Here is a 26,002-nt window from a genome sequence, read left to right as displayed (position 1 = left end):
GACAGATGGAAATGATAAAATTAGAACATAGCTTTCCTTTGGGGACATCCCACAAACACTGTAGAGTTTTCCAGACAAAAGCAACAGAGTGGATAACATTGGGGGGGTTGTCGGCTATTCAGAATTCAGAGATGGTTGCAAGGAAGTAGTAAATAAAGGCCAATATGGGAGGAAAGAAAACCTGTAAATTAGAAGGCTGTTGGCGTTGCACGGTTCAATTTGGCCTTTTGCTATTGTAATCAGCTTAAGTTGAAGATGACTCCTGTCTAAGTGGAAACACAGGTCGTTGTTTTCGCCCTGATTCCAAATTTCAGGGAGCTCTGCCTTGGGAGAGGAGGACTCCGCAGTGCTCTTGGCAGGTTCTGGTTCTCAGCAGGAGAAGGGAAGGCCAGGCCCGGGGGCCCGGCTGGCGGCGGGCGGGACGGTGGGCGAGGGGCGGGTGCGGAGCGGGTGGGCCCCTGGCAGTGGCTCGGGCACCGGCTTCCGGCGGCTGCGGGGCAGTTGTGGGGCGCCCGCGGACGGATGCGGAAGTGCCAACGGAGCTAGTACTGGAAAAGAATGACCTGCGAGAGGAGGGAGGGGGAGGGGGCTGAGCTGGGGCCTGACACCCCCGCCCTGGCCCCCTGCAGCCCCGCCCCCCCCCCAGAGGTCCTCTGAAGGCATGGAGAATGAGGGTGGCTCGGGGCCCAGATCTGGGTTCCAATCCTAGCTCTGTCACTCGCGGCGAGACCCTGGGCAACTCACTGCCCCTCTCTGAGCCCGTTTCCTCATCTGCATAACGGGGATGACAAAACCTCTCTCTCAGAATGGGGAGGGTTCAGTGAGACACAAGGGCAGCAGCACATGTCTACTGGGCACTGTGCCCTGCTCCTGGTGCCGTGTAACGCGCCTTCCTGACGTTATGTAACAGAAGACTCAACCCCATGGGCGCATCCCGCCATTGTCTCCATTTGACGGGGAGGGCACTGAGGGGGGCAAGAGAGGGGCAAGTCAGGAAGCTCACAATCACACAGCTAGGCAGAGGTGGCCCTGGGTCCCGCAACACAGTACTGGCCCCAGACCAAGCTCTCTTTGTTGTAACACGTCGCTTCTGCGAGGCCATGGGGACAGTAGTCATCGACACTCACTACACATCAGGCAGCGGGCCAAGCCCTTCACGCACTTCATCATCACCAAGCCAAAAGGCGGCCAGGTGCCTGACACACAGCGGGCGATCAGGAACTGTCTGCCCCTTTCCCTCTCCCTCTTCCACCTAAAGCACCTGGCTGACTTCTCATTGCCACCAACAAGGCCAGTTCCCCTGAAGTTCAGGTCAAGGATCGCTGGCTGGCTAGTCAATGGGAGGTGCCTTTTCATAGTAACGTGTCAGGAGGCGCTTTCAAGGGGTCCAGGGACATCCAGTAGGCATGGCCATATGGCCGTTCCATTTTCTGATCAAGAACGTTCCAGATCAGTCACTATGAGGAGGATCTGGAGGAAAGCAATGGTGATGATCTCCATAGGCATAATGGAAATAACCAACATCTATGGGGCACTTTCCATGTACCATGCACTGTGCCAAAGCCTTCACCTACATTATTGCATCTACTCTCAGCAACAACCTTAGGTGGCGGCAACGATAATTCTCCCCATTTTGTGGGTGTGGGAATGGAGGCTGAGAGAAGCTAATTGTGTTCCCAGGTCTCACAGTGAGAGGGCGGCAGAGCTGGGATTCAGAGGCTGGCTGACTCCAGAGCTCACACCACACTGGCCCACCCCAGTGAGCTCTTCTCTGACCTCTGGGATGCCTGGCTTTGGGCTCTTATTAAGAGAAGCTGTCTCAAGAGGGATAACTCTGGTAAGACCCTACCTTCTGTGGGCCTCAGTCTCTCCATCTGATCGATGACAGCATGGCTCTGATTTCTAAGAGCTTTCCAAGCTCTGAAATTGTGGAATCGGGGGACATGACCAAGAAGAAGTACGGTTCTGGAAACTTTCAGGAGTGTGTGGCCAAATGACGATATGGCGGAGGCAGGGGATGCGCCAGGCAAATGCTCAGAACACTGTCCTCCTTGCTGGGCCAGCGCTGGTCTTGAGTGGGTTCAGGGGCCTGCCCCAGGGCCTACTGAGTCTCCTCACAGCTGGGCCAGTCAGGCCTGGAGGCATTCGGGAGAAAGTCCATGCAGTCTTGCCCTGATCACACATAACCAGGTCTTGTGGGTTTGGCAAGACATGGACAGAAAAGGTCCCCGGGAGCTGGCAGGAAGGACTGATAGGGAGAGGGTGGGAGGTCACGAAGGAGGGAGAGACATTTTTTTTCCAGAGCTGCTGGATGTGAAGTTGGGGACGAGGCCCAGCAGGAGAAAACTCTGGCTCAGCAGCCAAACCCAGGGGCCAGAAACCTTGTACAGCAAGAGCTGCCAGACCCGAGACTGGCTCATCCTTCAGACTGAACCAGACATAACCACAAGCTTAGCTGAGTAACCAGGAGACAAGGGCTTGGCTCCAAGTGCTGAGCCCAACCCTAAACATTTCCAAGGCTCCCCTCTCCGCTCCCCTCTGGGCCTGGTCCAGGCCCTTCATTATGTGACCCCTGTCACCTCCTCGGGCTTCCACCACACTAAACATCCCTCAGTCCCTCAGACCCAGGCTCTTCCATGCCTCTGTACCTTTGCACATGCTCTTTTCTTGACATGGAATACCCTTCTTCCCATTCCCTGCTTCTCCCTTACAGCTCATCACTTCTTCTGGGTCCTCAAGGGCCATGTTCATCCGTCACCTCAACTGCCCTGCCACCCTGCTCACCTCCTGCTCTAAGCCACATCCTTCTTGAGGACAGGGACTGTGCCAGCTTGCCTCTACAGTCCCTGTGCCAGGGCTGATGGGACAAGTGCCCTCTCGCAGGAGAGTGGCAGCTTTGAGGCCGGTAGTCCTAGGATCGAGGCCAGCTCTACCCACACTCACTGTGTGATGCTGGTGAGCTCCTGCCCCGAGCCCAGGTTTCTGCAGGCGTGAAACGGAATCAGTCAGAATCATCCCCAAAGCGAGGCTGTGATGGGCGAGGTCAGAGAGAGCACTGTGTAAAGTGCTGCACAAGAGGAAGTGATGACTGACCTGTACGGACTTCAGAGTCCAACAGACTCGAGGCATCCCTGCACGCCACCCTTCTGAGCCTCAGTTTCCTTATTTTCACCACAAGGATGGCCATCCCCACACCCACAAAGTGCTTGGAAGGCATCAATCAGACAAGGTCCGTGACGCACCTGCCGTGAATGGAGTCGCTGAAGCAACAGCAGCTCTTGCTGTGATCAGGACAATCTTGGCGGGTGTTCACGGGGCGCGCTCACCCACCACCAGTCCTGTGGGATTTTGTATTACATGCTACCATTTATTTATAAATCCATCTGGCCAGCTAGGCTGTCTGCACTACAGACCTGCCCCATGGTGCCCAGCACAGAGCCTGGCACACAGCAGATGCTCAGTCAGGAGGCAGAGTAAGCGGAGGTGTCCTGGAGGAGTGCCCCCCACCCTCTGCCTCCCCAGCAGACTCTCTAGGGGTGTGGCTGGGGAACCTGCTTCTTTATAAGCTTCCCAGGTGATTCTGAGGCACGCCGAGACGGTGCTCTGCTGGCCTGGAAGGTGTCTGGAGATCCTTCCAGCTGGAAGGCACGGGCTCAGTGTTCCTGGCCCACCATACCTGCTGACTCCTGGGGCTCCCTGCCTCCCTGAGGACTGCTACTACGATGTTTCTAAAAGAGGCCTCCATTCAATAGAACCAGAAAAATAAAATAAAATACAATAGGGGCGCCTGGCTGGCTCAGTCAGTGGAGCATGCAACTCTTGACCTTGGGGTTGTGAGTTCGAGCCCCATGTTGGGTACAGATATTACTTAAAAAAATAAAATCTTGGGGCACCTGGGTGGCTCAGTCAGTTAAGCAATGGGCTTCGGCTCAGGTCATGATCTCACGGTTTGTGGGTTCGAGCCCCACACCTGTGCTGTCAGCAAAGAGCCTGGAGCCTGCTTCGGATTCTGTGTCTCCCTCTCTCTCTGCCCCTCCCCCCCTCAAAAATAAATATTTTTTTTAATTAGAAAAATAAAATCTTCAGGGGCACCTGAGTGGCTCAGTCAGTTGAGCATCCGACTTGGGCTCAGGTCATGATCTTACGGTTCGTGGGTTCGAGCCCCACATCAGGCTCTGCACTGACAGCACAGAGCCTGCTTTACATTCTCTGTCTCCCTCTCTCTCTGCCCCTTCCCCATTCATGTGCGCGTTCTCTCTCTCAAAAATAAATAAAATAAAATAAACTTAATAAAAATAAAAATAAAATCTTTAAAACTAAATCAATAAAACAAGAGGCCTCCAGGGCCTCCCCCCCTGCCCCAGGACAGAATCCAGACTCCCCACTGACAGCCCTGAGCTCCCCACCTCTCACTGTCCCTCCCAAGCCTGGGTGCCAGCAATGTTGAACTGCTCAGGGTTCCCCGAGAGCCATGGTGGCTCATGCTTTCTCTGATGAACTCTGATTCAGTCTTCGGGCCTGGGGGCAGATAGTGCCTCCCTCCGGAAAGTCTTCCTTGTGTTTCTCCTGAGCTGTGCCCCCGCTCTCCAGCTCCCTGGCCTCCCCCATCAGTTTGATTACACTGTGTGTGCTTCCCTTCCAGGCTGTGACCGCCTCGGAGCAAGAACCATGCTTTTTCCTCATCTCTATGCTCCTGGCAACTGACTCGGGGCTACTGGGCAAAGTCAGTGCACAGCAAATGTCAGCTGAATAAATGAGGAAGTGTATAGGTTCCCATCTGGGCTCTGGGACCTGGAGCAAGCTGGGCCTCAATTTCTTCAGTCCTAAAACGAGGGGTTGTCCTAGGACAGAGGCTTGCAAGGCTCACTGACAGGTGTCTTACCACTGAGAGGGAGATGGGGTTTCTACCCACTCTGTGGTTTCACCCAGAGCAGCTCTATCCACTTTTATCTGTGTTATAGGTTATGGAAAAAAAATTTTTTTTAAAGTGTGAGGTGCTTAAAAACAAAGCTTTCAAACCACTGGCTGGGGCATACCTAAGCACCCTTCTGGATATTCAGTCCTGATGCTTGAGATAACCAGAGATCCCAATTACACAAAGAAGGCCCTGCCAGTTGACCAAGGTCACCCCCGGCCTGCTATTCTAGGCCTCCCCCAAGATAAGGGTATCCACTCCTAACAGACAGGGACAAAAAGGAGGAAGGAGGAAGAACGGGTATCAGGTGGGATGCAGGGTGGTGTGTGACACAAGCCTTTCCTGAAACCACAAGATTTGAGCCAAGTAACTAAATTCACAAATCTGAAAAAAAAGAAGGCCACTTATTGGTGGGGGGCTACGAGGAGGCCTCTGGAGGGGCTGTGCACATAGAATGTGCCACTCAAGTGACTGGGGGCTGGAGTATGCTAGGCAGAGAGGATCTACCACAGAGCAGCATGGGGCCTACCTGAGACCCATCCCTGGCAGGAAGGCTCTCACCCACCACACCCAACCTGGCTCCATTTACCTTCTCACCCCGGTTGGAGAGCGGCCCATCCATATCGGCTTTGAGGTGGACGGGGGGTGCGGTGTAAGGCAGCCGGCAGTGCACCTGCCCGCACTGTACCTGACCTGTGGACGAAAGGATGCCTTGGAACCCATCCTGCAGCCTCTGTGCAGGATACCCGTGTGCCCTGTGCTCAGCAGGATGGAGTCCTGGGGCCAGTTTCACTTTGGCCACTTACCAGCTGTGTTGGCCCTGGGCAGAACTTCAACAGAGGGTTACGAAAATCCCTATAATCTATAAAGTGCTATGTGATAACTGCCCAGCTCACTGATAAACAAACGCTCCTATGTATTTAACATCTATATGCAAGGCTGTACCCCATTATTAAGATCCTCCCTTGGTGCCTTATACCTTCTTACCTGCCAGGTGTCACTCAGGCTTTACCTGTGTCCCTCCCAGAGGACCCTGCACTTGTACATCACCTTCTTAATGATGCTGTCCCTGATCACCCTGTTTATAACTGTACTCACCTCTACCCTCCCTGTCCTCCTTCCCAGCTTTGTTTCTCCTCCTTAGCACTTACCATCACCTGACTTACTGTAGATATCTATTGTTTACTTGGCATTATCTGTCTTTGCCAACTAGAATGCAAGGCCTAATAAGGGCAGGAATTTTTGTCTGACTCGAGAATTTTCCAGACTCTAGATCCTGATAGATTTCCAGTACCTAGAATGAGGCATGACACCTAGTAGGTCCCACACCTAGTAGGTACTCTTTGAATATTTCTGGCATGAATCTCTGTACCTTATTCCAACACCTAAAACTGTGGGGGGAAAGTCCATCCTCGGATCTGACCCGAATCTCTCATGTTTCAGTGCTTTACCACTACAGTGGAGAAGTCCATGGCCTCTCTCTTCCCTACACTTCTTCCCCTTTGGTCATAGGGGGGAAAAGCCCTGTACAGAGACTTAACAATCAATATGTAACTTAGGACAAGTCACCGTGCCTTTCTGAGTCACAGCTCCCTCATCTGTAGAATAAGGCAGTTGTATGACATTGGGGATTCTTAACCTGGGGTATTCTAGGAGTCCTGCGATCACATGGAAAACGACATGCGTACGTGCATCTTTCTGGGGTCCGATTCCAAAGCTTTTTATCAGATTCCAAGCTCTAAGACCCCAGGAGACTCAGAATTGTGTAACTTTAGTTAACAGCAGAGCAAACTGCTGAGGTTGTCATTCAGCCATGCAAGAGGGAGCAGGTCCAAACACTCTCAACACTTCCTGCCCCAAGCTGGGTTCCACCTCAAGGGGAAGAGGAAAGGGGACCTCAGCCCTTTCTCTGAGCGTCAAAGACACATCTAGGCTTGATTGGCAAAGTATGTGGGGAGTTCTAGCAGGACTCTGAAGGCCACGGCCCCACTCCCAAGAGGGTCACCTAGGTCCATTACCAACCCCATGGCAAGGGCTAGCTGGTAGCCCAGACTCCTGGTATCTAGAGAGTCCTGGGTCCTTGGCACCTTTAACAGATGAACTAGATGTTCAATGGGCTCTGTGCAGCTTGAACATAAGTCATTGTTTAGAAAAGAAAGGAAGAAAAGTCCCTCCTACAGAGCAGGTGGCTCAGAAATGGAACAGCGCAAACGGACATGGTTTCCAGCAGGCTGCCTGGTGCGGTAGGCAGGAATCTGCACTTCCAGCTGTGCCAGCCAGAGCCACCACCACCATTACAAGAGCGGTTAATAGTTACCCAGCATCTACTGAATGCTGGAGACTTGAAGTCAGTGATCTCATCTGATGCTCACACACTGCTCTGAGATATGGATTCTTATTGTCCTCGTTTTCACAGATGAGGACACTGATATTCAGGGAAGCTACCAAGCTTGCCTGATGTCACACAGCTAGTAAGTGGCAAGGATGGCATTAGAAGCCTGACAGTCTCACCCCAAAGCCCACAATCAACCATTAAGGAACACTGCTCCTGTTCACTTACGTGGACCCTTGGTTTTCTCATCTGCACAATGAGACAGTGATGTCTGATGTTTACAAACACGCTTAGTAGAGTGTCTGGCACATGGCCGGGGCTCAGGAAACAGCAGGGCTCTCTCTGACCCCTCCTTCCCTTTCCATTTTACTTGGAGCCAGAGAAGGGAGGATTCATGTTTGTGGGTATGTTGTGGCCACTTCTATTTTTCTGGTCACACCCAGCTTTGAGGAAACAAACAAGCTCAACGGGAATGGAAATCTGTAATAAGCACCTGCTCCCTAGCAGATTCACTGAATGTTCATCCCCCAGAAATCCACAAGGCTACTCCCTCTCTCCTCCAGGTCCCTGCTCAAAGGTCACTCCACCTTGGCCCACTCCATCATTCCCATGGCATCCAGTCCCACTGACATGCCAGCCCTCCCTCCTTTATTAGTTGATTGTCTCTCTACCCATGTCCCACTCCAGAACGTGAGCCCCCCGGAGCACAGAGTTGGTCTGTTATGTTCTCCGCTGTATCCCCGTGCTTAGCATGGAAAAGTATTTACTGAACACATCAATGGATTCTCACAACCCTGTGAGGTAGGCATTGTTAATGTCCCAGCTTACAAATGAGGATTCTAAGGTTCAATGAGGGTAGGTAGGTGGGGATACTCCCACCACATGGGCCTTCTTCTGCAACCCCAAACACACCCATGCCACAATGCTTTCCCGCCTAAGGCCTGCTTGCATTCATCTCCTCTGCTGCCCTGCACTCCTGCCTCCCCTCTCCTGGTGCCTCACTAATTCCTATCCATCCTTCCACTCTCAGCTTGCTGAGAGGCGTCATCTCCACACATTCCTATATTCCTATATTCCAGCACTTTTCCTATAGCAATCATCACAATTAAAACCATGCCCTCATCTGTCTGGTTATCGTGCCGTGTTCTCTCTCCCACGACAGCGCAGGTCCCACCAGAGCAAGCACTTTACCCGTCTTGTTCTCTCCCTAGCCCCTGGGCCCTCGCACACAGTGGGTACTTGGAAGGTGTTTTTTGAATGGCGGAATGGGTTTTCTCTATGAAGGGTCCCGTCTCACTAAGGTGGAGACTGGGAACTTAGCCCCTCTCCCCAAACCCTAGGTCTGAGGGACCACAGAGCCCACGTCTTCACCCACCAGGCTCCGAAAGGCCTTCACCCACCACGCCTCCACCTCCCGCGCGCGCTCCTCCGTGACCCCTCGCCCGCAGGCTAGGCGGTCTAGCTGTGGCGGTCACTTACTCTCAATGTAGCCGTGCAGGGTGACCATGCGCGCCCGCTCGGGGCTGCTGAACGGGGAGTAGTGGATGTCTTCGGACAGGGCGGAAGGGAGGCGGGACGGCGGCGCCCCGGAGGGCGGCACGGGATGCTGCGGTGTGTGCTTTTTATGACGCGCCCGGCAGTTTTGAAACCACACCTGGAACGACAGCCTCAGCAGCCTCAGCCTCGCGGAAAAGGGTCGGACACACCGCCGGGAGACCCCAGGCGGGACTGCCTCGTTGCCTCCTGGCTAAGGGCGGCCACGTGCGCCCGGGCCTGCGGCTCAGCTGGAGACCAGCAACGCGCTGGAGAGCCCGCCCCCGGCCCCCTAGGCCCCGCCCCAGACCCGAAGGCCCCGCCCTCCCTCGGCCCCACCTGGATGACCCTCCTGCTGAGGCCCGTCATGTCCGCAAGCTTCTGCAGCGTCTGTGCGTCGGGGTTGTTGTCCTGCGCGAACTGCGCTTGCATAACCTGACGGGAGCAAAAGGGGCAGTGAGACAGGGACGCGCGGAGGTCTCCCAGACTGCGGCCCAATCAGAGGCTCCGGCCCGGAGGCCACGCCCCAGACAGCTACGGCCCCGCCCCGTCACCCGCGGGTCCGGGCAGAGGGGGCGGAGCCAGAGGTCCTCTAGGCCCCGCCCACGTCTACGCCCCACCCACAGCCCCGGCCACTCGCGGCGGGCCCGGGTACCTGCAACTGCTCAGCGGTGAAGGATGTCCGCGCGCGCTTGGCCGGCTTGGGCTGACTGTCCTGTTCCGAGGGCACTGCCCCCTCCAGCGTGAGGCCGTTCCCTGGGGGTGACAGAAGTGGCTGACCACGCGTCCCCATCTCTTCTAGTGGCATCCTGGAAAGGACGGGGGTGGGGGCAGCTGGTCCCTGGAAGGGTCAGGAGCGGAGTTGGCTGGGAGCGGGGATCCCAGAGTCCTAGTCCCTGAGCTCTGTCTTTAGGTAAGGGGCTTTCATTTCTGAGCGTCTACTCAGTACCAGACACTGCTCCTTCGGTGTGCCTTTTGGGTCTGTCTCACAGCCCCATTTTACAGCAGAGGAAAGAAACTAAAGCTCAAAGAGAAGAAAACCCCTGACCAAGACCTTTCGCCTAGTGGTTGACCCTAGCGCCCCAAGGGGACTCCCTCTTAGCTAAACTGGGGAAACCAAAGGCCAGTGGAGGTTAAGATGCAAGCAGGTTACAGAACTGCGGTTCTAATTTTGTAAAAATGTATGGAAGCAGAAAAGTTGAAAGGATATACGCCAAGGTGCTAGCAGTGGTTACTTCTGAAGAGTGCAATTATGGCTCTAGTTTCAATATTTCTGTAAGTTTTGAGGTTGTAACAACAATCACATGTCCCTTTATTTCTCCAAGGTTTAATTTCGTTAACTGGAGCATATGTTAGCCATTCTCTTTCCACTTCTATTACTTTTACAATCACACTAAACATAGTCCCCCATTTTATTTTTAATACCTGATTTTTTCTAGGTAATACATGCTCCTTCTCAAAAACTCAGAAAATTCAGGTAAGCACAAAGAAGAAAATAAAAATCACCGGTAATTCCAGCACTATTCACACAACTAGCTGTAATTTTTTTTTAATTAGGAAGAAGACTATGTTGGGGGAAAAAAACAAACAAACATGCCACCATAAATACATGGGTGGAAATCTGGGAAGATATATACTAAAGATATGAGAGGTGGTGACATTTAGAGTGATCTTTATTTTCTTCTTTTTGCTTAACCATCTTTTCTAAATTTTCTATGATGGACGGGTGTGTTTAAAAGAAAACCAGTAACCAAAACTGAGGGCTGCTCAGTAAAGGAGATCTGAGGCCCCAAGCCTTCATGGTAGGAGTCTGGGGTCAGCCTAGATGTGAGAGTTAGCGTTGTAACTGGCCAGGCTGTGGGAAAGGGTGGCCCTGATAGGTCCAGATGTGGAAGAAGCCTGGGGTCACTGATGGGCCATGGTATGGGGGGAGCCCTGATTCCTGAGATTCCATCCCAGCGCCACTGCTGACTTGCCCACCACTGCGGGTAATTTCATACAACCCCAGCCTCATTTGCTTCCCACCTAGGCCCACTTAGTCCTGATGCTGGCAGGAGAAAGTGATAGCCTTGGTGTGGCCATGGTTTGGAACATTCTGGGGATTCCTGACTAGTCCCCAGGCTAGAAATTGAGGCAGGGTGGTCCACACACCTCCCAAGAGGCCCTGAGGCTGGGACAGACACTTTGTGGTATTAATGTCCCTTAGGAGAACAAGGCAGGACAAGGATTGCTGTGCCATCTTTTAGACGGGAAAGTGAAACTTACAGGGGCAGCCACCTCCCAGCAGTCTCCCTTGCTTAATGAGGCCTGATTAAGCGGTCCTTGGAGCTCAGGAATGGGGTAGTATGGGATGGTGGTTAAAAGCCTGGGCTTTGGAGTTAAAACAGACCTTCTAGGATGCAACCTTTGGCAAATCACATACTGAAGATAACCTCTGCCTATTTCCTCATCTGTAAAATGGGGACACATCAGCTACTTCCTCAGGTTTTTTGTAAGGATCACACAAAATAGTCCACATTACAGAGAAGCTAGCGGCTTCCAAAGACCCAGACAGGAAAGTCATGGAAAGGGTCCCTGACTCCGCCTTCAGCCCAGCCTCCATTCCCCCCCCACCCCTTTCTAACCATTTGTGACTCGGTCCTCACAATTCCTGGAAGATGTGAACCCTGTCTGCAGGCCTATGTGTCTTGAGGAGACACAGTATTGGAGCCAGAAGAGATTTAGGGATCTTTCTAGTTGACCCATCTCTCTTGCACAGATGGGGAGACTGAGGCCCAGATAAGAAAGGAAACTTCACATATCAGTACAGCATGCCAGCAGCCAAACTGGTGTCAGGTCTCCAGATTCAAAGGCCTTCTCCCTCACAGTGTAGGCTGAACCCCGCCCCCCAAACCTCTGGCTTGGAGCTGCTGGCATGGGAGTTGGGAGAACAGAGTTGCATCATCTCTCTAGGACCGGCCCATGCCCAGTTCCAGGCAGCCTGAAGGGATTAGCCCTCAGGCCAACCAGAACTGTCTAAAGGTGGAGTAGGCTGCCCCATTGTGAGAATCAGCTCTAGGGTTCATTGGGTGCTTCCTCATTGGCTCCATTTTACAGATGAGGAAACAGTTGCAGAGACAGACTACCACTGCAGGCTCTCAAGCAATGGTGGGCCAAAAGCGCATGCGCCGTGCACGGCCCCACGCCCACTCAGTCTCCAGGCAATAAAGGAAGCGCCTGCTCCCAGAGGAGTGTGGTCAGTGCCTGGGGAGCTGGGCTGAGGTGGGAGAGGGCGGGGCACAGAGGTGTGGCAGGGTGCTGGGTGGGGCGGGTTGGGTACCGTTCTCGGCGGCCCTCTTGAGGTTCTCGATCATGGTGTCGTAGTGGATGCGGCACAGCACCTTCTCTTCGACCAGACCAAACTCCTCGCCCGTGGACAGCTGGCGCTTGCACGAAAAGCAAGCGAAGCAGGCCAGATGGTAGGCGTTGCCGCGTGCCCGCCGCACCCAGTCGCTGGCATAGATCTGTCGGCCGCACCGTGCACACTTGGTCCCAAATCGGCTGCGGGACACCGGGGCAGGAAAGGGGGTGGCGAAGCTCAGACAGGCTACCCCTTCCACCTCCCAGTGGCCCGCTGGCACCCTGTCTCCTGGCCTCCCTCACTCACAAATTTCCCTTTGCCTGGATCTGCCCCCTACCCCAGCCCCCTGCAGACACCAGCTTACTCTGAAGGTGAGCTGGTGGGTGGTTTTATTTTCTTCTTAGTGCTTTTCTGAGTTTTCCAAACTTTCTACAATGACTCCTTATATTTATGTATAACTAATCTGTTCACTCAAATATATCATGAGTGTTAGGGAAAATGTAATAATACAATAACGGGCAAAATTTTGAGCACTAACCACGTGCCCAGCAAGATTCTAAGTGTTTCATGTTGCGTATCCCAACTAATCTTCATTTTGCTGATGAGGAAACTGGGGACCAGAGAGGTAAAGTAAGTTGCATAAGGTCACACAGCTTGCAAGGCTAGAAACCCACGATGAATAAACCGTACCCCAGCTGTAGAGATGCTCAGGGTTTCTTGGAAGCATAGACAGATATGCACTTACGGGCTTTGTGCCCTTGGGAAAATTATTTAACCCCTCTGAGTGCTCACTTTCCTTGCCCTGAGCCGAACTAGTGACAACAGCAATGACTACCACTTAGTACTTAGTACTTTGAGTCTAAGTACTATTTGAGTCTAAGTCTATTAAGTACCCAGCCAGTCCCAGGCTCTGGAGCCCCATGGCATTCTAACAGTAAATGTTAAAAAGACAAAAAAAAAGTGGGGGGGTGGGGAGGGGCAGATCGAATGCTTCCTCCCCCTTAAGCCTTCCTTGTTGGGCCTTTTCCCCATCTTCTCCCACCTCGCGGTGCAGCTATTTGGGTATGACTCCCTTCACCACCAGACTGCGAGCCCCTCCAAGAAGAAGCAGGAGTCTGGTTTATCCTGTCCCAGAAGTCAGCCCAAGGCTTGACCCCTGAGCACCTGGGAAGGTTTGTTCCTTAAGTGGATGACTCATCCTTTGACCCTGTCCCAGCCCTTTAGGCCTCGGTTTCCTCTGCTGCACACTCTTTCAGGGGATGATGTTACCACTCATCCAGCCCCCCAAGCTTAGAAACCTAAATCATTCACTCCTCCCTTTCCTCAACACTACATCTAACGGATCATCAGGCATTGTTGGTTCTTTTTCCTAAGTATCTTTGGGATCCATTTCGTCTCCAGTCCCACAGCTGCCCTCCTAGGCCAGTATCTGCCCTGATCTCCCTGCTTCCAGCACCACCCCTGCCAACCATTCCTCCACACAGTGGCCACAGAGAAGTTTCCAGCACGCACGGTGCATCCTACCCTGCCCTGCTTAAAATCCTTTGCTGATTCCACTCTACCTCAGGATCTGGTCCAAGAGCCTTGGCATTTACAAAGCCCAGAAGACCATAACCTCTTAGACTCATCTCCTCCCTAACTTTCCCCACCCCACACCCAAACAGGAGTCCCAGGTAGCCACAATGGAAGGTCAGTGCCAGGTCTCTATGGCCCCCTCTGAAGCACTTTCCCGGCCCAGGTCTTTGCACAGACTTTGTGCTCTTCACACACCCCCTCCCTGCAGAGCCCTCCAGTCCCAGCACCGGGCTCTCAACATTGGTCAGGCAGGTTTGTAAATGTCAGATTCTTCGGTCCTCCCTCCCACCCCCTGCAATCCTAGGAGAGAACCAAGATTTGCCCTGTGTCCCCAGGGCCCGCACACTTGCACCCGGGGGAGCGTTGGGAAATGCTTGTGACTGTGGGGAGAAAACAGCCCGGCAAATGCACTCTGGTTACAGCCTCGCCTGTCTTGCCGAATGCAAGCAACTGTCAATTGAATAAACGATCTTGGGTTGAACTGAAAGAGGGAGCGCGGAGGCCTCCGCCAGCCCGGCTCCCAGACGTAACTCTAACGCCACTGTCTCTGACCAGGACCGCAGGAGGACCCTGTCCCTGGCAGCGCGGTTTGCTCAGCTAAGGCTGCACTGTGCGCCTTTGCTGGGTCATCCGCCCCTAAACTGAGGCGGCTCCCGACCTTGGAAACTCGGCTTCCCCAGGGACAGCCTAGTACAGCCCGCGGTTTCTTTCCCAATCCCTCAGTAAAGGGGAGAGGAAACCGCTTAGCCCACCCCTGCCTACTCTCGCCGCGGGGCGGACTGGGGGTTCCGCTGCCTGACTCGTTGTACACGGATTAGGAGCACTTTCCGGCCCTGGAGAGGAGGGAGAAGCCAGCAGCGTGCAGAGCCATGAAAGCGATTCAGGGACCCAGGGCGCAAGGTCTTCATTGCACACCCTCGACTTGGTGCAACCGCGTGAGGTGGAGACTCTAGCACCCGCTTTGCACACGTGGAATGGGAGGTTCAGAGCGGACAAGTGACTTGCCCAAGACCACAAAGAGCGTGGGGCGAGGGTCGAGGTCCGCTCTGAGGTGCAAAAGGAACCTAGACCGTGCTGAAGCAGCAGGGCGGGAGATGGTAGGGACTGGATCCCAGTTGTATTAACTGGAAAGGGACCTGGTCTTACCCCCGTCGCGTCCCTACTCCCAGCCACCGGTCCCAGAAAGTCCCGCGCGTAGGGCCTGAGGCCCAGCGGGCTCGGGAAGGCAGAGAGTGCGTTCCCAGGGAGAGGGGAGAGCCGGGGAAGGGAAGGTCCCCGGCCTTCAGACTCCAGGTGAGAGCGGTTGCGTTTCCAGCCTGTGGTTTCCGTGCGCCCCCGCCCCGTGAGCTGCGCCAGAGTCTCCGACCCCGGGTCCCCGCGCTAGGCTGTACGGGATTCCTCGTCCTCCGCCAGAGAGGAGTCCACGACACCCCGCACACCCCTGATCTCCCGGCTCACCAAGTCCGCAACGCCCGGGCGCGGTCAGCGCCTACACTGTGCACTGCTTACTCCGAGGAGGACGCCGCGAGTGATCTCTCAGCAACTTTCTCACCCTCCACATGTCACCCCAAACGACAAGAGCTGTCCCCAGCCCTAGGATCTGCCCGCGCTCGCCGTGGCTCCGCCCAGTCAACGAAATCACCTTTGCGAAGGATCCTTGGGTGGGGGTGGGGGTGGGGTCATTATGCAGTTTTGGGTGCGTTGCGGGCCGCTCCTGAAACGTATCCTCCACCCAGGGCAGGGGTCAGTGGCACAAACAAGGGGGCACGAGGAGGCTTACGGATCGAGGCTCTGACAAACCGATTGACTCCTTCCCAGGCGGGCAGCGAGGCCCGAGCCGCGGGATTCCGGAAGCAGCGAAATTGGCGGCGAGACAACGAAACTTCAAGAATGGGGTGCTCGGGAGCTGCGAAGGGAGCGCCAAAGGGATTAGGGGGCGCGGCTACCGCCCCTCCACCCCCAGCCTTGTGCGCGCGCCTCCCTGGGTCCCGGCGCGCACCTCGGGGTAAAGGCTCCAAGGACTGAGGCGCTGGGGGCATGGACGCTTCGCATCCTGGCAACTGCCGAAAGGAGTGGGGTGGGCATCGCGCGTCTCCTTGCCCTCTCTCCCCTGAGGAGGGACCAGAGACGTCTGGGTACTCGCGGTTGTGCAGAGGGAGCTGTGCGCCCTTGGCCAGGGCAAACTCGCTCTTCTGGCCTACCTTCTCTGGATACCGAGAGGTGCTCAGTCATTATTTGCTGGGTGAATGAGCCTCAAACGAAAGAGCCTTTCCCCCGTATTAAGCTACCCGAAGCTGAACCGAAGCTCGAGTGGGAAGGCCAATGTTAGTTATAAAGCTGGTGAGCCGGTGGGGAAACTCAAACCAGAATTCAATTATTTTACGTTCAGGACACTCACTTGCTGGCCGTGGGGAGATTCTAAGAGTCCAACAAGGTGGATTGGAGGTGGAGCCCTTCCTATCCCCTCTGCTCCTTCCCTTCTAGGCAAACTCTTAGGAGAAGCAGCTCAGAAAAAACAGAACCAGCAATTACGAGGTTAAAACGCCCCGCGCCTCGGAGGTCCCGGCCCTAGGCCCCTCCCCAGAACTCCTCTCTCCACTCCCCCAACATCTGTCCCCCAACAGCTGGCGGCCGCTGGGCCGCTCTTTGCCGCGGTGGGGGGCCGCTTCCCAGCTATAAGCCTCCCTGGGGACCCTCGCTCTGGGGGAGGGGGTGGGTTTCTCCCGCAGGAGCCCGCGGTTGGAGCTTGGGCTCTAGGAGGAAGGCCAGAGAAAGCTGAGGGCTTGCCCTAAGTCACATGGGCCAAGCCAGGGACAGGAACTTCAGCCGGCTGCCCAGCCCAGGACACTCTCTGAACCCCACCCGTATCAACGCCAAGAGCAGTAGTTAACCCTTTATTCCCCACTCAAATGGGCAGGAGGCAAGGGGGCCAGGAACCATGGTGACCTGATCCTGACAAAATTGATCTAGTCACAGCCCCTGAGGAAGTCACTCTTGTCCTAGTCCTCCCAGGGCCCATCCAGGGAGAGTCACACACCAGAGCTGGTGCTCCCTGTGGAAGCCAACGGAACTGGGCTTAGGGCTTAGGGCCAGGAGAGAGAGGTCTTTGCCACTCCACCGGCCACATGTTGTAGGGAGAGCTACTGCTGACACATCTCCCCTATAAAAGACCAGTACAGAATGTTTAGACACAGGGATGGTGGTGTCCACAGCCATGGGGCTTACCCAGGCTCTGCCACTTACTAGCTGCATGGCCTCACCTCTCAGACCCTCAGTTTCCCCTCCTCTAAGGTGGGGATGATGAGAGTATGGTAATTTCCGGGTGGATTTGAGGATTCACTGGGATAAAGCATGCAATGAGTTAACAATTCCTGGCTGGAGCAGAGTTCTATACATTCTGGTGAGCAGTATCCTCACCCCTGCCCAGCCCCTCTTACCCCCTCTCACTGTGTGACCCTGGGCTCCACTTTCCTCTCTCCCCAGGACATCAGTCTCCCCAGCCATGCAATGGGCATGATGCTTCAGGAAGCTGAAGGGGGAGGCACTGTAGATCAGTCCATGCCCTGGACTGCTGCAGGCAGCAGCGGCAGGTGTGTGTGTGGGGGGGGGTTGGGGGGGTCGGAGGTAGAGACAGCTGTCTGAGGTTGTGGTTGCTGAGGGCAGTGGAGATATGAATGGCCCAGGAAGGAATGCTATTTTTCCCTCAGGCCTTTTCTTCACTTCTTGGAAGGAAATAGAAAGAAAACGGTCTTAACCAAAAAAGTGAAGAAATTAAAAGCAATATCATATTTTCCTGGTGGTAATTTCTTTTTTTCTGCTAGGGCTCAGGGAGCAAGGGTTACTGGGAATCTGATTGAGGCCACAAGGGCTGCTGAGGTCCCTCTTTAGAGAGAGAGTTGGAGAAACTGAGGCAGGAGGGCTAGCAGTCTTGCTAAGGGCATCCTCTGTGCTCTGCAGTCTCCTTCCCCGGTGAGTTTGGAGAGCTTTCCTAACTTCTGACTTCCTGAGCCACCAACACCAGGCTCTGCCAAGGGAGACTATTGGGGGGGGGTGTGAAAAGAAGGGGCAAGATGAGGGATAGAAAAGCGGAGAAACCTTCCCCTAAGGGATAAGACCAGAGATTAGAGGACCATGGAAGCCCCCTTGTGCCCCCTCCATGAGGTCTTGGCCACTTCCTCCCTCCCTCTGTCCCATTGAGAAATCTGGTCTCTCTTTGGGCAGAATGCTCCAGACCCTATCCCACCAGACCCTTGACCTTGGGTTTCAGGAGGCAGAGGGCTAGGGAAACTCAGTGCATGGCCTCTCCCTGAGCCCCAGCTCTTGAGGAAGAGGTCTGCCTCCCACGCCACCCCAGGAAAAACTCCCTTGCAGCAGCCACCCTGAGCCTGGGCTGCTGCTGAGAGCAGACAATAGTCCATGCCTGGCGCTCCACGGCTTTTTCTTTCCTTTTTTGTGGGTTTTGTCATTTTTGTTACAGGTGGCACTGTCGGGGATGGGTTACGCCTGCCGGGAGACTTGGCTGGGATAGAAATGATCAGGAGAGCCCCAATTCTTCCCACATCCCAAGGAATGTGAGCTTTTATCCCGTCCATTCTCTTACCTCAAAATCTGTTTTAGTTTTGCTTTGGGGGGCTCTTGTCACTGGAAAAGGATTAACGCTCAGAACCTGCAACCTAGAAAAGGCCTGGCCCCATCCTTCCAGACAAGCCCTGCTCCCCCAACCACCAGAGGAAATGCTATCAGGGGACTGTGCCCAGCACCCATTCTGCCAGTGGTGCCAATGGTGACAATCCAGGCATCCGTAGCACCTGCCATTTAGGGAGGCGCTACGGAGCCTTTCTCCCTGCACTGGCCTCCTTGGCAGTTCAGACAGACAATCCTGGAAGTTGGACACTGAGGGCAGAGAGATGTAGTACTTGACCAAGGTCACACAGTGATTGTTGACCTAGCAGACCCCATTTACTGCCCATACTCGCAATAGCTACACATCCCACCACAGCAGTGGGAAGGGGGACTCCGGAGCCAGTGGAGGCTCTGAACAGCAGGGTCAGGACCTGAATTTTGACTCTTCCTTGAAGGCCTAGTAAAGCACAGTGTCCCAGAAGACTCGGTCCATCCTGGGCACAAGCTGAGGCTGGAGAAACAGCGAGGAAGTGTGGACAAGTGGTTTATGAAGCTGCCAGGTCCACCATCACCGGGAGGGCCCGGAGAGGAACCTAGCCCTGCCTTACTCTGCAGGAGGAGGCTGAGATACCATCCTGCTGGGTGCCCCGGGTGGGAGCCCTGTCCCTGGCCAGCTGAGGAGCCCCATGAGCCCTGAAACAGCAACTGGCTTGGCTTTTGGTTTCTTATTTGTTTTTTGGGTTTTTTTTTTTTTTTTTTGGCTTTGTTTTTAACCAAACGGAGTCAGGCACAGAGCAGGGATGTGGCAAGACAGGGACTCTAACCTTCATTTCCTGCCCAGCCAGCCAGCAGTCGGATGGGACAGTGCAGAAAGACACCATGCTCCTGTTACATTACCACACAAGGATAACCCCCTCTGACACACACGTGTGGCGGTCCACATCCACACACCCACGTTCACATCACACCCTTGGCTCCTCAATGCCAGGGTTAAGGCCTTAAGCAGGAATGCTCCCTCAGAGAAGGGGAAGGGGGGGCAGGAATGATGAGATTTCGGAATTCTTGCCTTGTCACCTCTGCGTCCCTGTACAGATGTAATCGTGTCTTGACTACCTGGCGCGCGTGCACACACACACACACACACACACACACCACGCAAAGTCCCAACATTCAAAGAGACACACACTCCTAACACACATTTAAACTAAAAGACAAAAATGGTCATAAAGGAGTACACACACTGTCCTCATACCCCTGACCTTGCTCAGTGATGCATTCCTCCTGTGGCACTGCACAGATCCGGACAACAGAGAGACACAATATGCTCCTTGCATGCTGAGTCCCAGGCCACCTGGGCGAGCTCCCCTCTCCCAACGCACACCTCAGCTGCAACGATCTTTCACAAAAGGAAGAGTCCGCTTCTGAAATCATGCTTCCTATGCTTTTCCCAGAGTACTCCAGCCCCAAACGCTGCAAACTTCACTCTAGACTCAAGATCTCTTTCCAGGTGCCAAGGAGACTCAGAACCAGAGGCAAGGAGGCAAGAATTACCCCCCCCCCCACCCCCGCCACCACTTTCCTTGACTCTCAGGGCCAGGGGTCTTTCTAGGAAGACTGAAGCCATGACCTCCGCAGAGACAAGGATGGGAGGGATGTCTGCGGGTTAGGTAGCGGTTATAGGGGAACAGCTTTCACCACTTCCTGACAAAGCCCTTGGGGACAGGCATCCCTCCCAGGAAACAGTCCCATTCCACTCTCCCCACTCCGTAGGCCTAGTGGCCCTGCCTCAGGTTAGGTTCACGCTTCCCGGAGGGATCACACTGGAGGCGGAGGCGGCTGTGCCCCTGACCTCGCTGTGACCTCGACCCCATGACCAGGTCAGGCCTGAGCCGGCGGTTAGGAGCCGGGGCTGAGATGAGGCGGCGGGGCGAGAGCTGCCCAGTCGCGGCTCTGCAGCTCGGAGGGCCCAGCCCAGGGTAATCCCACTCGCGGCCCTGACTGCTGTGCCCGACAACCCTGACCTTCCCGGCGGCTCAGAGTCAGAGCCCAGACCCGCAGAGGCTGAAGCCCCGACCGAAACGACGACGGAGCTGAGACTGAAACAGGCGCCTGGGACCCGGGCAGGATCCCAGACTGGAAATGCGACACTCGAACGACGCCAGGGTCTGAGTTGGGGCGGAGCCGGAGACAGAGGTTGGGGCTTAGGAAGAGGCGCTTGGATATGAGAGCCGCGAGGCTAGTGCTTGGGGCCCCCGACCAAGACCCAGACCCACAGCGAAGCCAAGGGCAAAGCCGGAGCGGGAGTCGGGAGCCCGGCTCAGGGTCCGGCCCCGGAGAGATGCCGGCGCGGCTGGAGTCGGAGCGGGAGTTGGAACCCAGAGCCGAAGCGCACTGTAGGGGCAGCCAGATCGCGTCTGGGATCGGAGCGGGTCGGAGCCAGAGACCAGGACGTCAGAGCTGGACCGCGGCGCTTGAGGTCGGAACCGGAGCCAGACACTCTGCAAGACCCGAGACGGAGCCAGAGACGCGACCCAAAGCGAGTGGGCCGCAGGAACCGGAGGCGGGTCGCGGGCCCGGACCTGTGCCTGCACCGGCGCGCGGCCTGGAGCTCCTCTTTTGGGGCGCTGAGAGCGGGCCGGCTGAGCCCCCGCGGCGCGCAGGGCGTGCACTCGGGATCGGGGCTCCGGAGCCAGAGACCAAGCGCTGCCAAAGGGTCCTCCGTGCGCGCCAGGGGCCTGCCTCCGGCGACACTGCTGGCCCAGCGGCGGCAGCCTACCTGAAGTAGTCCATCTTGCAGAAGATTTCCTTGTTCTTGATGTAGCAGCTGTTCTGCTGCCTCAGAGACGTGCGACAAACGGAGCACTCGAGGCACCGTACGTGCCAGATGAGGTTGTTGACCTGGGGAGGGGGCGGAGGTGGGGGCCGGCTCAGCGCGGGCCTCTTTTCACTCCCGGCCCCAGCCTCCCCGGCCCCGTTTGCTGAGATGGTCGCTGAAGGTCTGAAGGTGCGGAGGCTGCCCTACTTTCCTTCTGTAACAAGGGAGCTTAGGAAGGTAGACATACACTCTTCCCATTTTTCAGACGGAAACCCGAGGGGGCAGAGAGGCTCTAAGATTTGCCCAAAGCCGCACAGTCAGGCAGCGGCTGAACCAGGATTAGGAATTTAGTGGACCTGGCACCGGCGCCGCTTCCGTGCAGTCCTCGGGGCTGCAGCCCACACCCCGCCAACACACACGCAACACCCCGCCCCTGGCTCACCTTGAGCAGATACCGGTCCAGGATCTCGAGGCCGCAGCTGGAGCAGATGTTCTTGCCGGCGGACGGCACGGAGGAAGCGGCAGAAGGCGGTGAGCAGACAGATGGCGTGCTAGGTGTACAAGGGGAGGCCCGACCCTCGTCCTTGTCTAGAGCGCCTGCCAAGGCCTCGGCGTCCGACTGAGCCTGCAGTCGGGGAGAGAGGGAGAACCGCACGCTGAGCTGAGCGCCCAGCCGAGTGGGTGCCCGAGGCTGCCGCCGCCTCGGAGACAAATCTGGGGCCCCAGCGCATCAGTCGACAACGAAATTCTCCCGAGTCGCCGCGCTATGGGCTACAGGATAGGAATGGAAGGGCCTATTGGAGAGGAAGGGACGGCCCCAACTTTCAACCCGCGCGTCCTGGGTGCTGGGGACGGTCAAAGTCAACACTTCCGGCCGGAAAACCGAGGCTCGGAGCGGGGCGGCGCCCTCCCGCAGTCCCCCCGCGCTTGGGCAGCGGCTTCGGGGCCGGAAGGCCGGTCAAGGTCCCCAGGGCGGGACAGCCGGGGGACCGGGGATCGAAGGCAGGGCCGAGCGAACTCACCATGGCTGGCGGCGCGGTCCCTTCAAGGCAGCGGGTGGTCGCTTTGCAGCCGGACCCTGGCTGGGCCATCACCTGGGGGAGGGGGAGGGAACTCAGGCGGCGGCGGCTGCACAACTGGCTCCGCGCAGCCTGAGCCCAGCGCCTCCCCGCGCCTGTTATATAAACCGGCGCGGAACAATGAGTCTTAACTTTGTAGTGGGCATTTAAAGCCCTTCCCCACAAAAGCGGTGTCTCTCTAATGAAGCAATTTGAATTTGGATTGGATTTTTTTCCCTCTCTCTCCCCCTCTCCCTGCACTTAACCCGTGGCTCTTGAAGTAATCGCTTAGTTCCCTTGCAATCCAAGCCTCTGAGGGGGAAAAAAAACACGCGCACACACACAAACTACCTGCAATTAGAAATTGTCGTGAATGCCCAAGATAAGAGGTAGCCAGAGTGTCAATTCCAACTGTCAATCAGTGAGATCCATCAGGCCGCCCAAAGAATTGCAAATTTGATTTTTTAATGGTAGTAATTAAAAATCGAATTTTTTCTCTCTCCACCCACCCCCCTTTCCTCGCTCCCTTCTCCTCCTCTCGACACAAAATGCAAAAAGGAGAAAAGAGAGAAAGAAAGAAAATAAAAAGGAGATGTGGGGGTGGGGGGGGGAGGCGTTTGAGGAAAATAAAACCCGGAGCGCTGGGAGCATCAGCCCTCCAGCCCAGCACGCGCTTCGAAATTGATGCGGCGATATTGACACGAATTCAGGCGCCTTTGGAGGGCCAGTCGGAGGGAAACCCGGAGCAAAACGGGGGCGAGATTCGCGGGGGGGTGGGGGGGAATGGAACCAAAAAGAGAAAACAGAGGCGTCCAAGAAGAGGAAAAAGCACCCTCCAGCCCCTCGGCGCGCCCGGGACCGGCCCCGCGTCGGGATTCTCAGCGTTGCGCCAGCACAACCCCCGGCGCATCGGCGCTATCAGCGCCTATTCAGACGGACAATACCCGCCTCGCCTCCTCTTGATTCGCCTGTGTCTTTGCTAAATCGCTTTTTGAGAAATTCCTCCAACATTTGCATAATGTGTTCCCGCTTTCCGCGACCCCCCCCCCTCCGCGCTCGCGCGCGCTCACACACTCACAGACACACACTCACAGGCGCACCCCCGAACCCCTCCTCCCCGCGGCCGCCCGCCGCCCGGCCCCTGCCGGACAGTGGCCCGGGCCGTTCACCCACTCGCTCGCTCGCTCACCTGGTCGGTGGCGGGGCCGCCCTCGGCCGGCAGCCGGCAGCCCTCGGGCAGCGCCGGGGCGGCGTTCTCATGCTTCCAGTACATGGGCCGGGGAGCGGCGGGCTCGGCGGGCACGCAGCGCGGAGGGCCGCGCAGAGAGGGGCCACGGCAGCAGCGGGAGCAGAGGCTGAAGCAGGAGCTGGAGGAGAGCGGAGGCGCCGGCCCCGCCGCCCCGGGCCCGGCCCCAGCCCCCGCCCCCGGCCCGCGCTCAGCCCCGGCCTCCCCGGCTGCCGCCGCCGCTGCCTCGGAAGAAGGTCCCGACAAACTTGGAGAGGCCCCCGCCCCCTCCTCCTCCTCCTCCTCCTCCTCCTCCTCCTCCCCCTCCTGGTCGTCCTCCTCCTCCTCTCCCTCCTCCTCGTCCTCCTCCCCCTCCAGCTGCGGCGGCGGCCGCCCTGCCGCTGGAGCCCCGCTCGGTTCAAGATGAGTCATGCGTGACCAATCCCCTCCCCGCCAAGGCAGAGCGAGACACACACAGCGAGGCAGCGACCCAGAGACACACACACACCGACATATAGACACACAGAGCCTCAGAACTGCTGACAGAGACTCAGACAGCTGACATACAAAGGCATCAGAACCCCCACTTCCACTCAGCTCTCACTGCCGCCCCTCCCGCAGGGGGCACCCACAGCCCTCAGGCACAGCCCCACTCACAGGTACCAAAAGGACCCATGGTCACACCTTGGACTGTAGATGGATTCCATCTACAGTCGCACGTTATACTCTGTTCACTCAGTCACCCTCCTGTACGTTTGTGGACATACTGATGGAAATGATTACCTGTTCACATCATTTACCGGAGCACAAGGCATCCACACATACACACACACCTGCACAAATGCCTCGCTCCGTAACAACCAGAGTGTACTGGTTCCTAAGGACTGAATGGGATTGGGCTGGGTGGGGGCTGGTGGGGGGTTGATTCCCTGAATTCTCCTGGGAGGGATCGCCTGGGATATCCCCTTGCCTTTCGGGATTTGTTGAGCCATCCGGTCTAATGCTCACCTCACCTTCTGTAGGGTTCTACGGAGAGTCAGAGAGATGGGGAAGGCGGGGGGGGGGGGGCAGGCACGTGGCTAGGAGACAGAGCCCCTAAACACACACATACACAAACCCTCAGACTCCAGGACAGAGCCTTACACACACTAACACTCTACAATATACACATACAAGTGGACACTCACAGCCTCCAGCCCCCTTCTCTACACAAGCTTAGCCTAGAGAGACACATGTAAATATGCATCATTCTTGGAAAGAAAATGCACACTCAGACTTAGATCCGACCCTATAGACAGTGCAACACCCCACCTCCAAGCCATCACGCGTTCCATCACACCCCTAATTGCCCTCATTTACAAATGTGCACCCCACACAACTGTTTTTACACCTACATAGCTCCAAACCCGTGTAAAACCTCCTGTCCTTTACTCAGACACCCACAGATACACACATCCCTACAGCTGGTGAGATAACCATTTAAAGGCAGAAACAGCGTATATAACTCTGCAGACACAGGATTCCCAATAGTTTCAGCCTCAGTCATGCACACACATAGGCACAAATGTCAGGCAATGTCATACTGAAGACCCACACCTGTATCCCTGAAAGAAACAAATACGGTTTCTTTACAGACACCAAGATACACAGAATCAGCCCCAGCCCCAGCCAATGGCACCTCCCACCCCCTCCTAGTCATTTATTACTCTCAGGCACAGAAATTCAGAGTGAAAAGTTTCTCTCTGAACCCTCCTCTTTTATACAAAGAGCTCCATGGCAATGTGCAAGCTAGTGAGGTTTGTCATATACACACATGTGTACACGCATACACGTGTACCCTCAGGCATCCACATAATGTCAGATGAACAACTTCTTCTCTCTCAGTTACCTGTTGGTTTATTATCTTTTTGAGTAATAAACTCAGCTACTATATTATTCTCTTCAGCCCTTGCAGCAACCCCACAAGGAGATTGTTATTATACTTATTTTTTTTATATTTTTTAACGTTTATTTTATTTTTGAGACAGGGAGAGACAGCATGAACGGGGGAGGGTCAAAGAGAGAGGGGAGACACAGAATCTGAAATGGGCTCCAGGCTCTGAGCTGTCAGCACAGAGCCCGACGCGGGGCTCGAACTCACGCACCGCGAGATCATGACCTGAGCTGAAGTCGGATGTTTAACCGACTGAGCCACCCAGGTGCCCCATACTTATTTTTTTCAAATGTTTATTTATTTTTGAGAGAGAGAGAGAGAGAGAGAGAGAGAGAGAAAGAGAGAGAGAAAGTGCCAGTGGGGGAGGGGCAGAGAGAGAGGGAGAGAGAGAGAATCCCAAGCAGGTTCTGTGCTGTCAGTGCAGAGCCCCTTGCGGGGCTCTATCCCACGAACTTCAAGATCCTGACCTGAGCCGAAATCAAGAGTCAGACACTCAACTAACTGAGCCACCTAGGCGCCCCTGTACTTATTTTTTTAAAGTACCGTCCGTGCCTAACATGGAGCTCGAACTCACCACCCTGAGATCAAGAGTCACATGCTCTTCGGACTGAGCCAGCCAGGTGCCCCTGTTATACTTACTTTATACCTGAGGA

At 55.6% G+C, this 26,002-nt stretch overlaps 1 protein-coding gene across 5 annotated transcripts; it reads right to left on the bottom strand.

The window, feature by feature from the left end:
- LHX6 (LIM homeobox 6) lies at positions 1-23,673 on the bottom strand. Of its 5 annotated transcripts, none has more exons than XM_027035028.2 (10): positions 23,381-23,671; positions 22,156-22,227; positions 21,576-21,758; positions 21,095-21,216; positions 12,100-12,320; positions 9,436-9,536; positions 9,120-9,215; positions 8,727-8,901; positions 5,505-5,608; positions 392-563 (listed from the first exon to the last, which is right to left on the bottom strand). In XM_027035028.2, the coding sequence occupies exons 1-10, from the start codon at positions 23,462-23,464 to the stop codon at positions 543-545; spliced, it is 1,179 nt and encodes a 392-aa protein (XP_026890829.1). In that variant the 5' UTR covers positions 23,465-23,671; the 3' UTR covers positions 392-542. The 5 variants fall into 5 exon arrangements, with proteins under 5 accessions (XP_026890832.1, XP_053060647.1, XP_026890829.1 ...); XM_027035029.2 differs by lacking the exon at positions 23,381-23,671 and adding an exon at positions 22,543-23,176; XM_027035031.2 differs by lacking the exon at positions 5,505-5,608 and having other exon boundaries at positions 1-563; positions 23,381-23,673.
- Positions 23,674-26,002: the final 2,329 nt, after the last annotated feature.

This window comes from Acinonyx jubatus, chromosome D4 (genome assembly GCF_027475565.1).
Source record: "Acinonyx jubatus isolate Ajub_Pintada_27869175 chromosome D4, VMU_Ajub_asm_v1.0, whole genome shotgun sequence".
Taxonomy (NCBI): Eukaryota; Metazoa; Chordata; class Mammalia; order Carnivora; family Felidae; genus Acinonyx; species Acinonyx jubatus.
The sequence above is the reverse complement of the archived record's forward strand: the minus strand, read 5'-3'. Positions and strand labels throughout refer to the sequence as shown.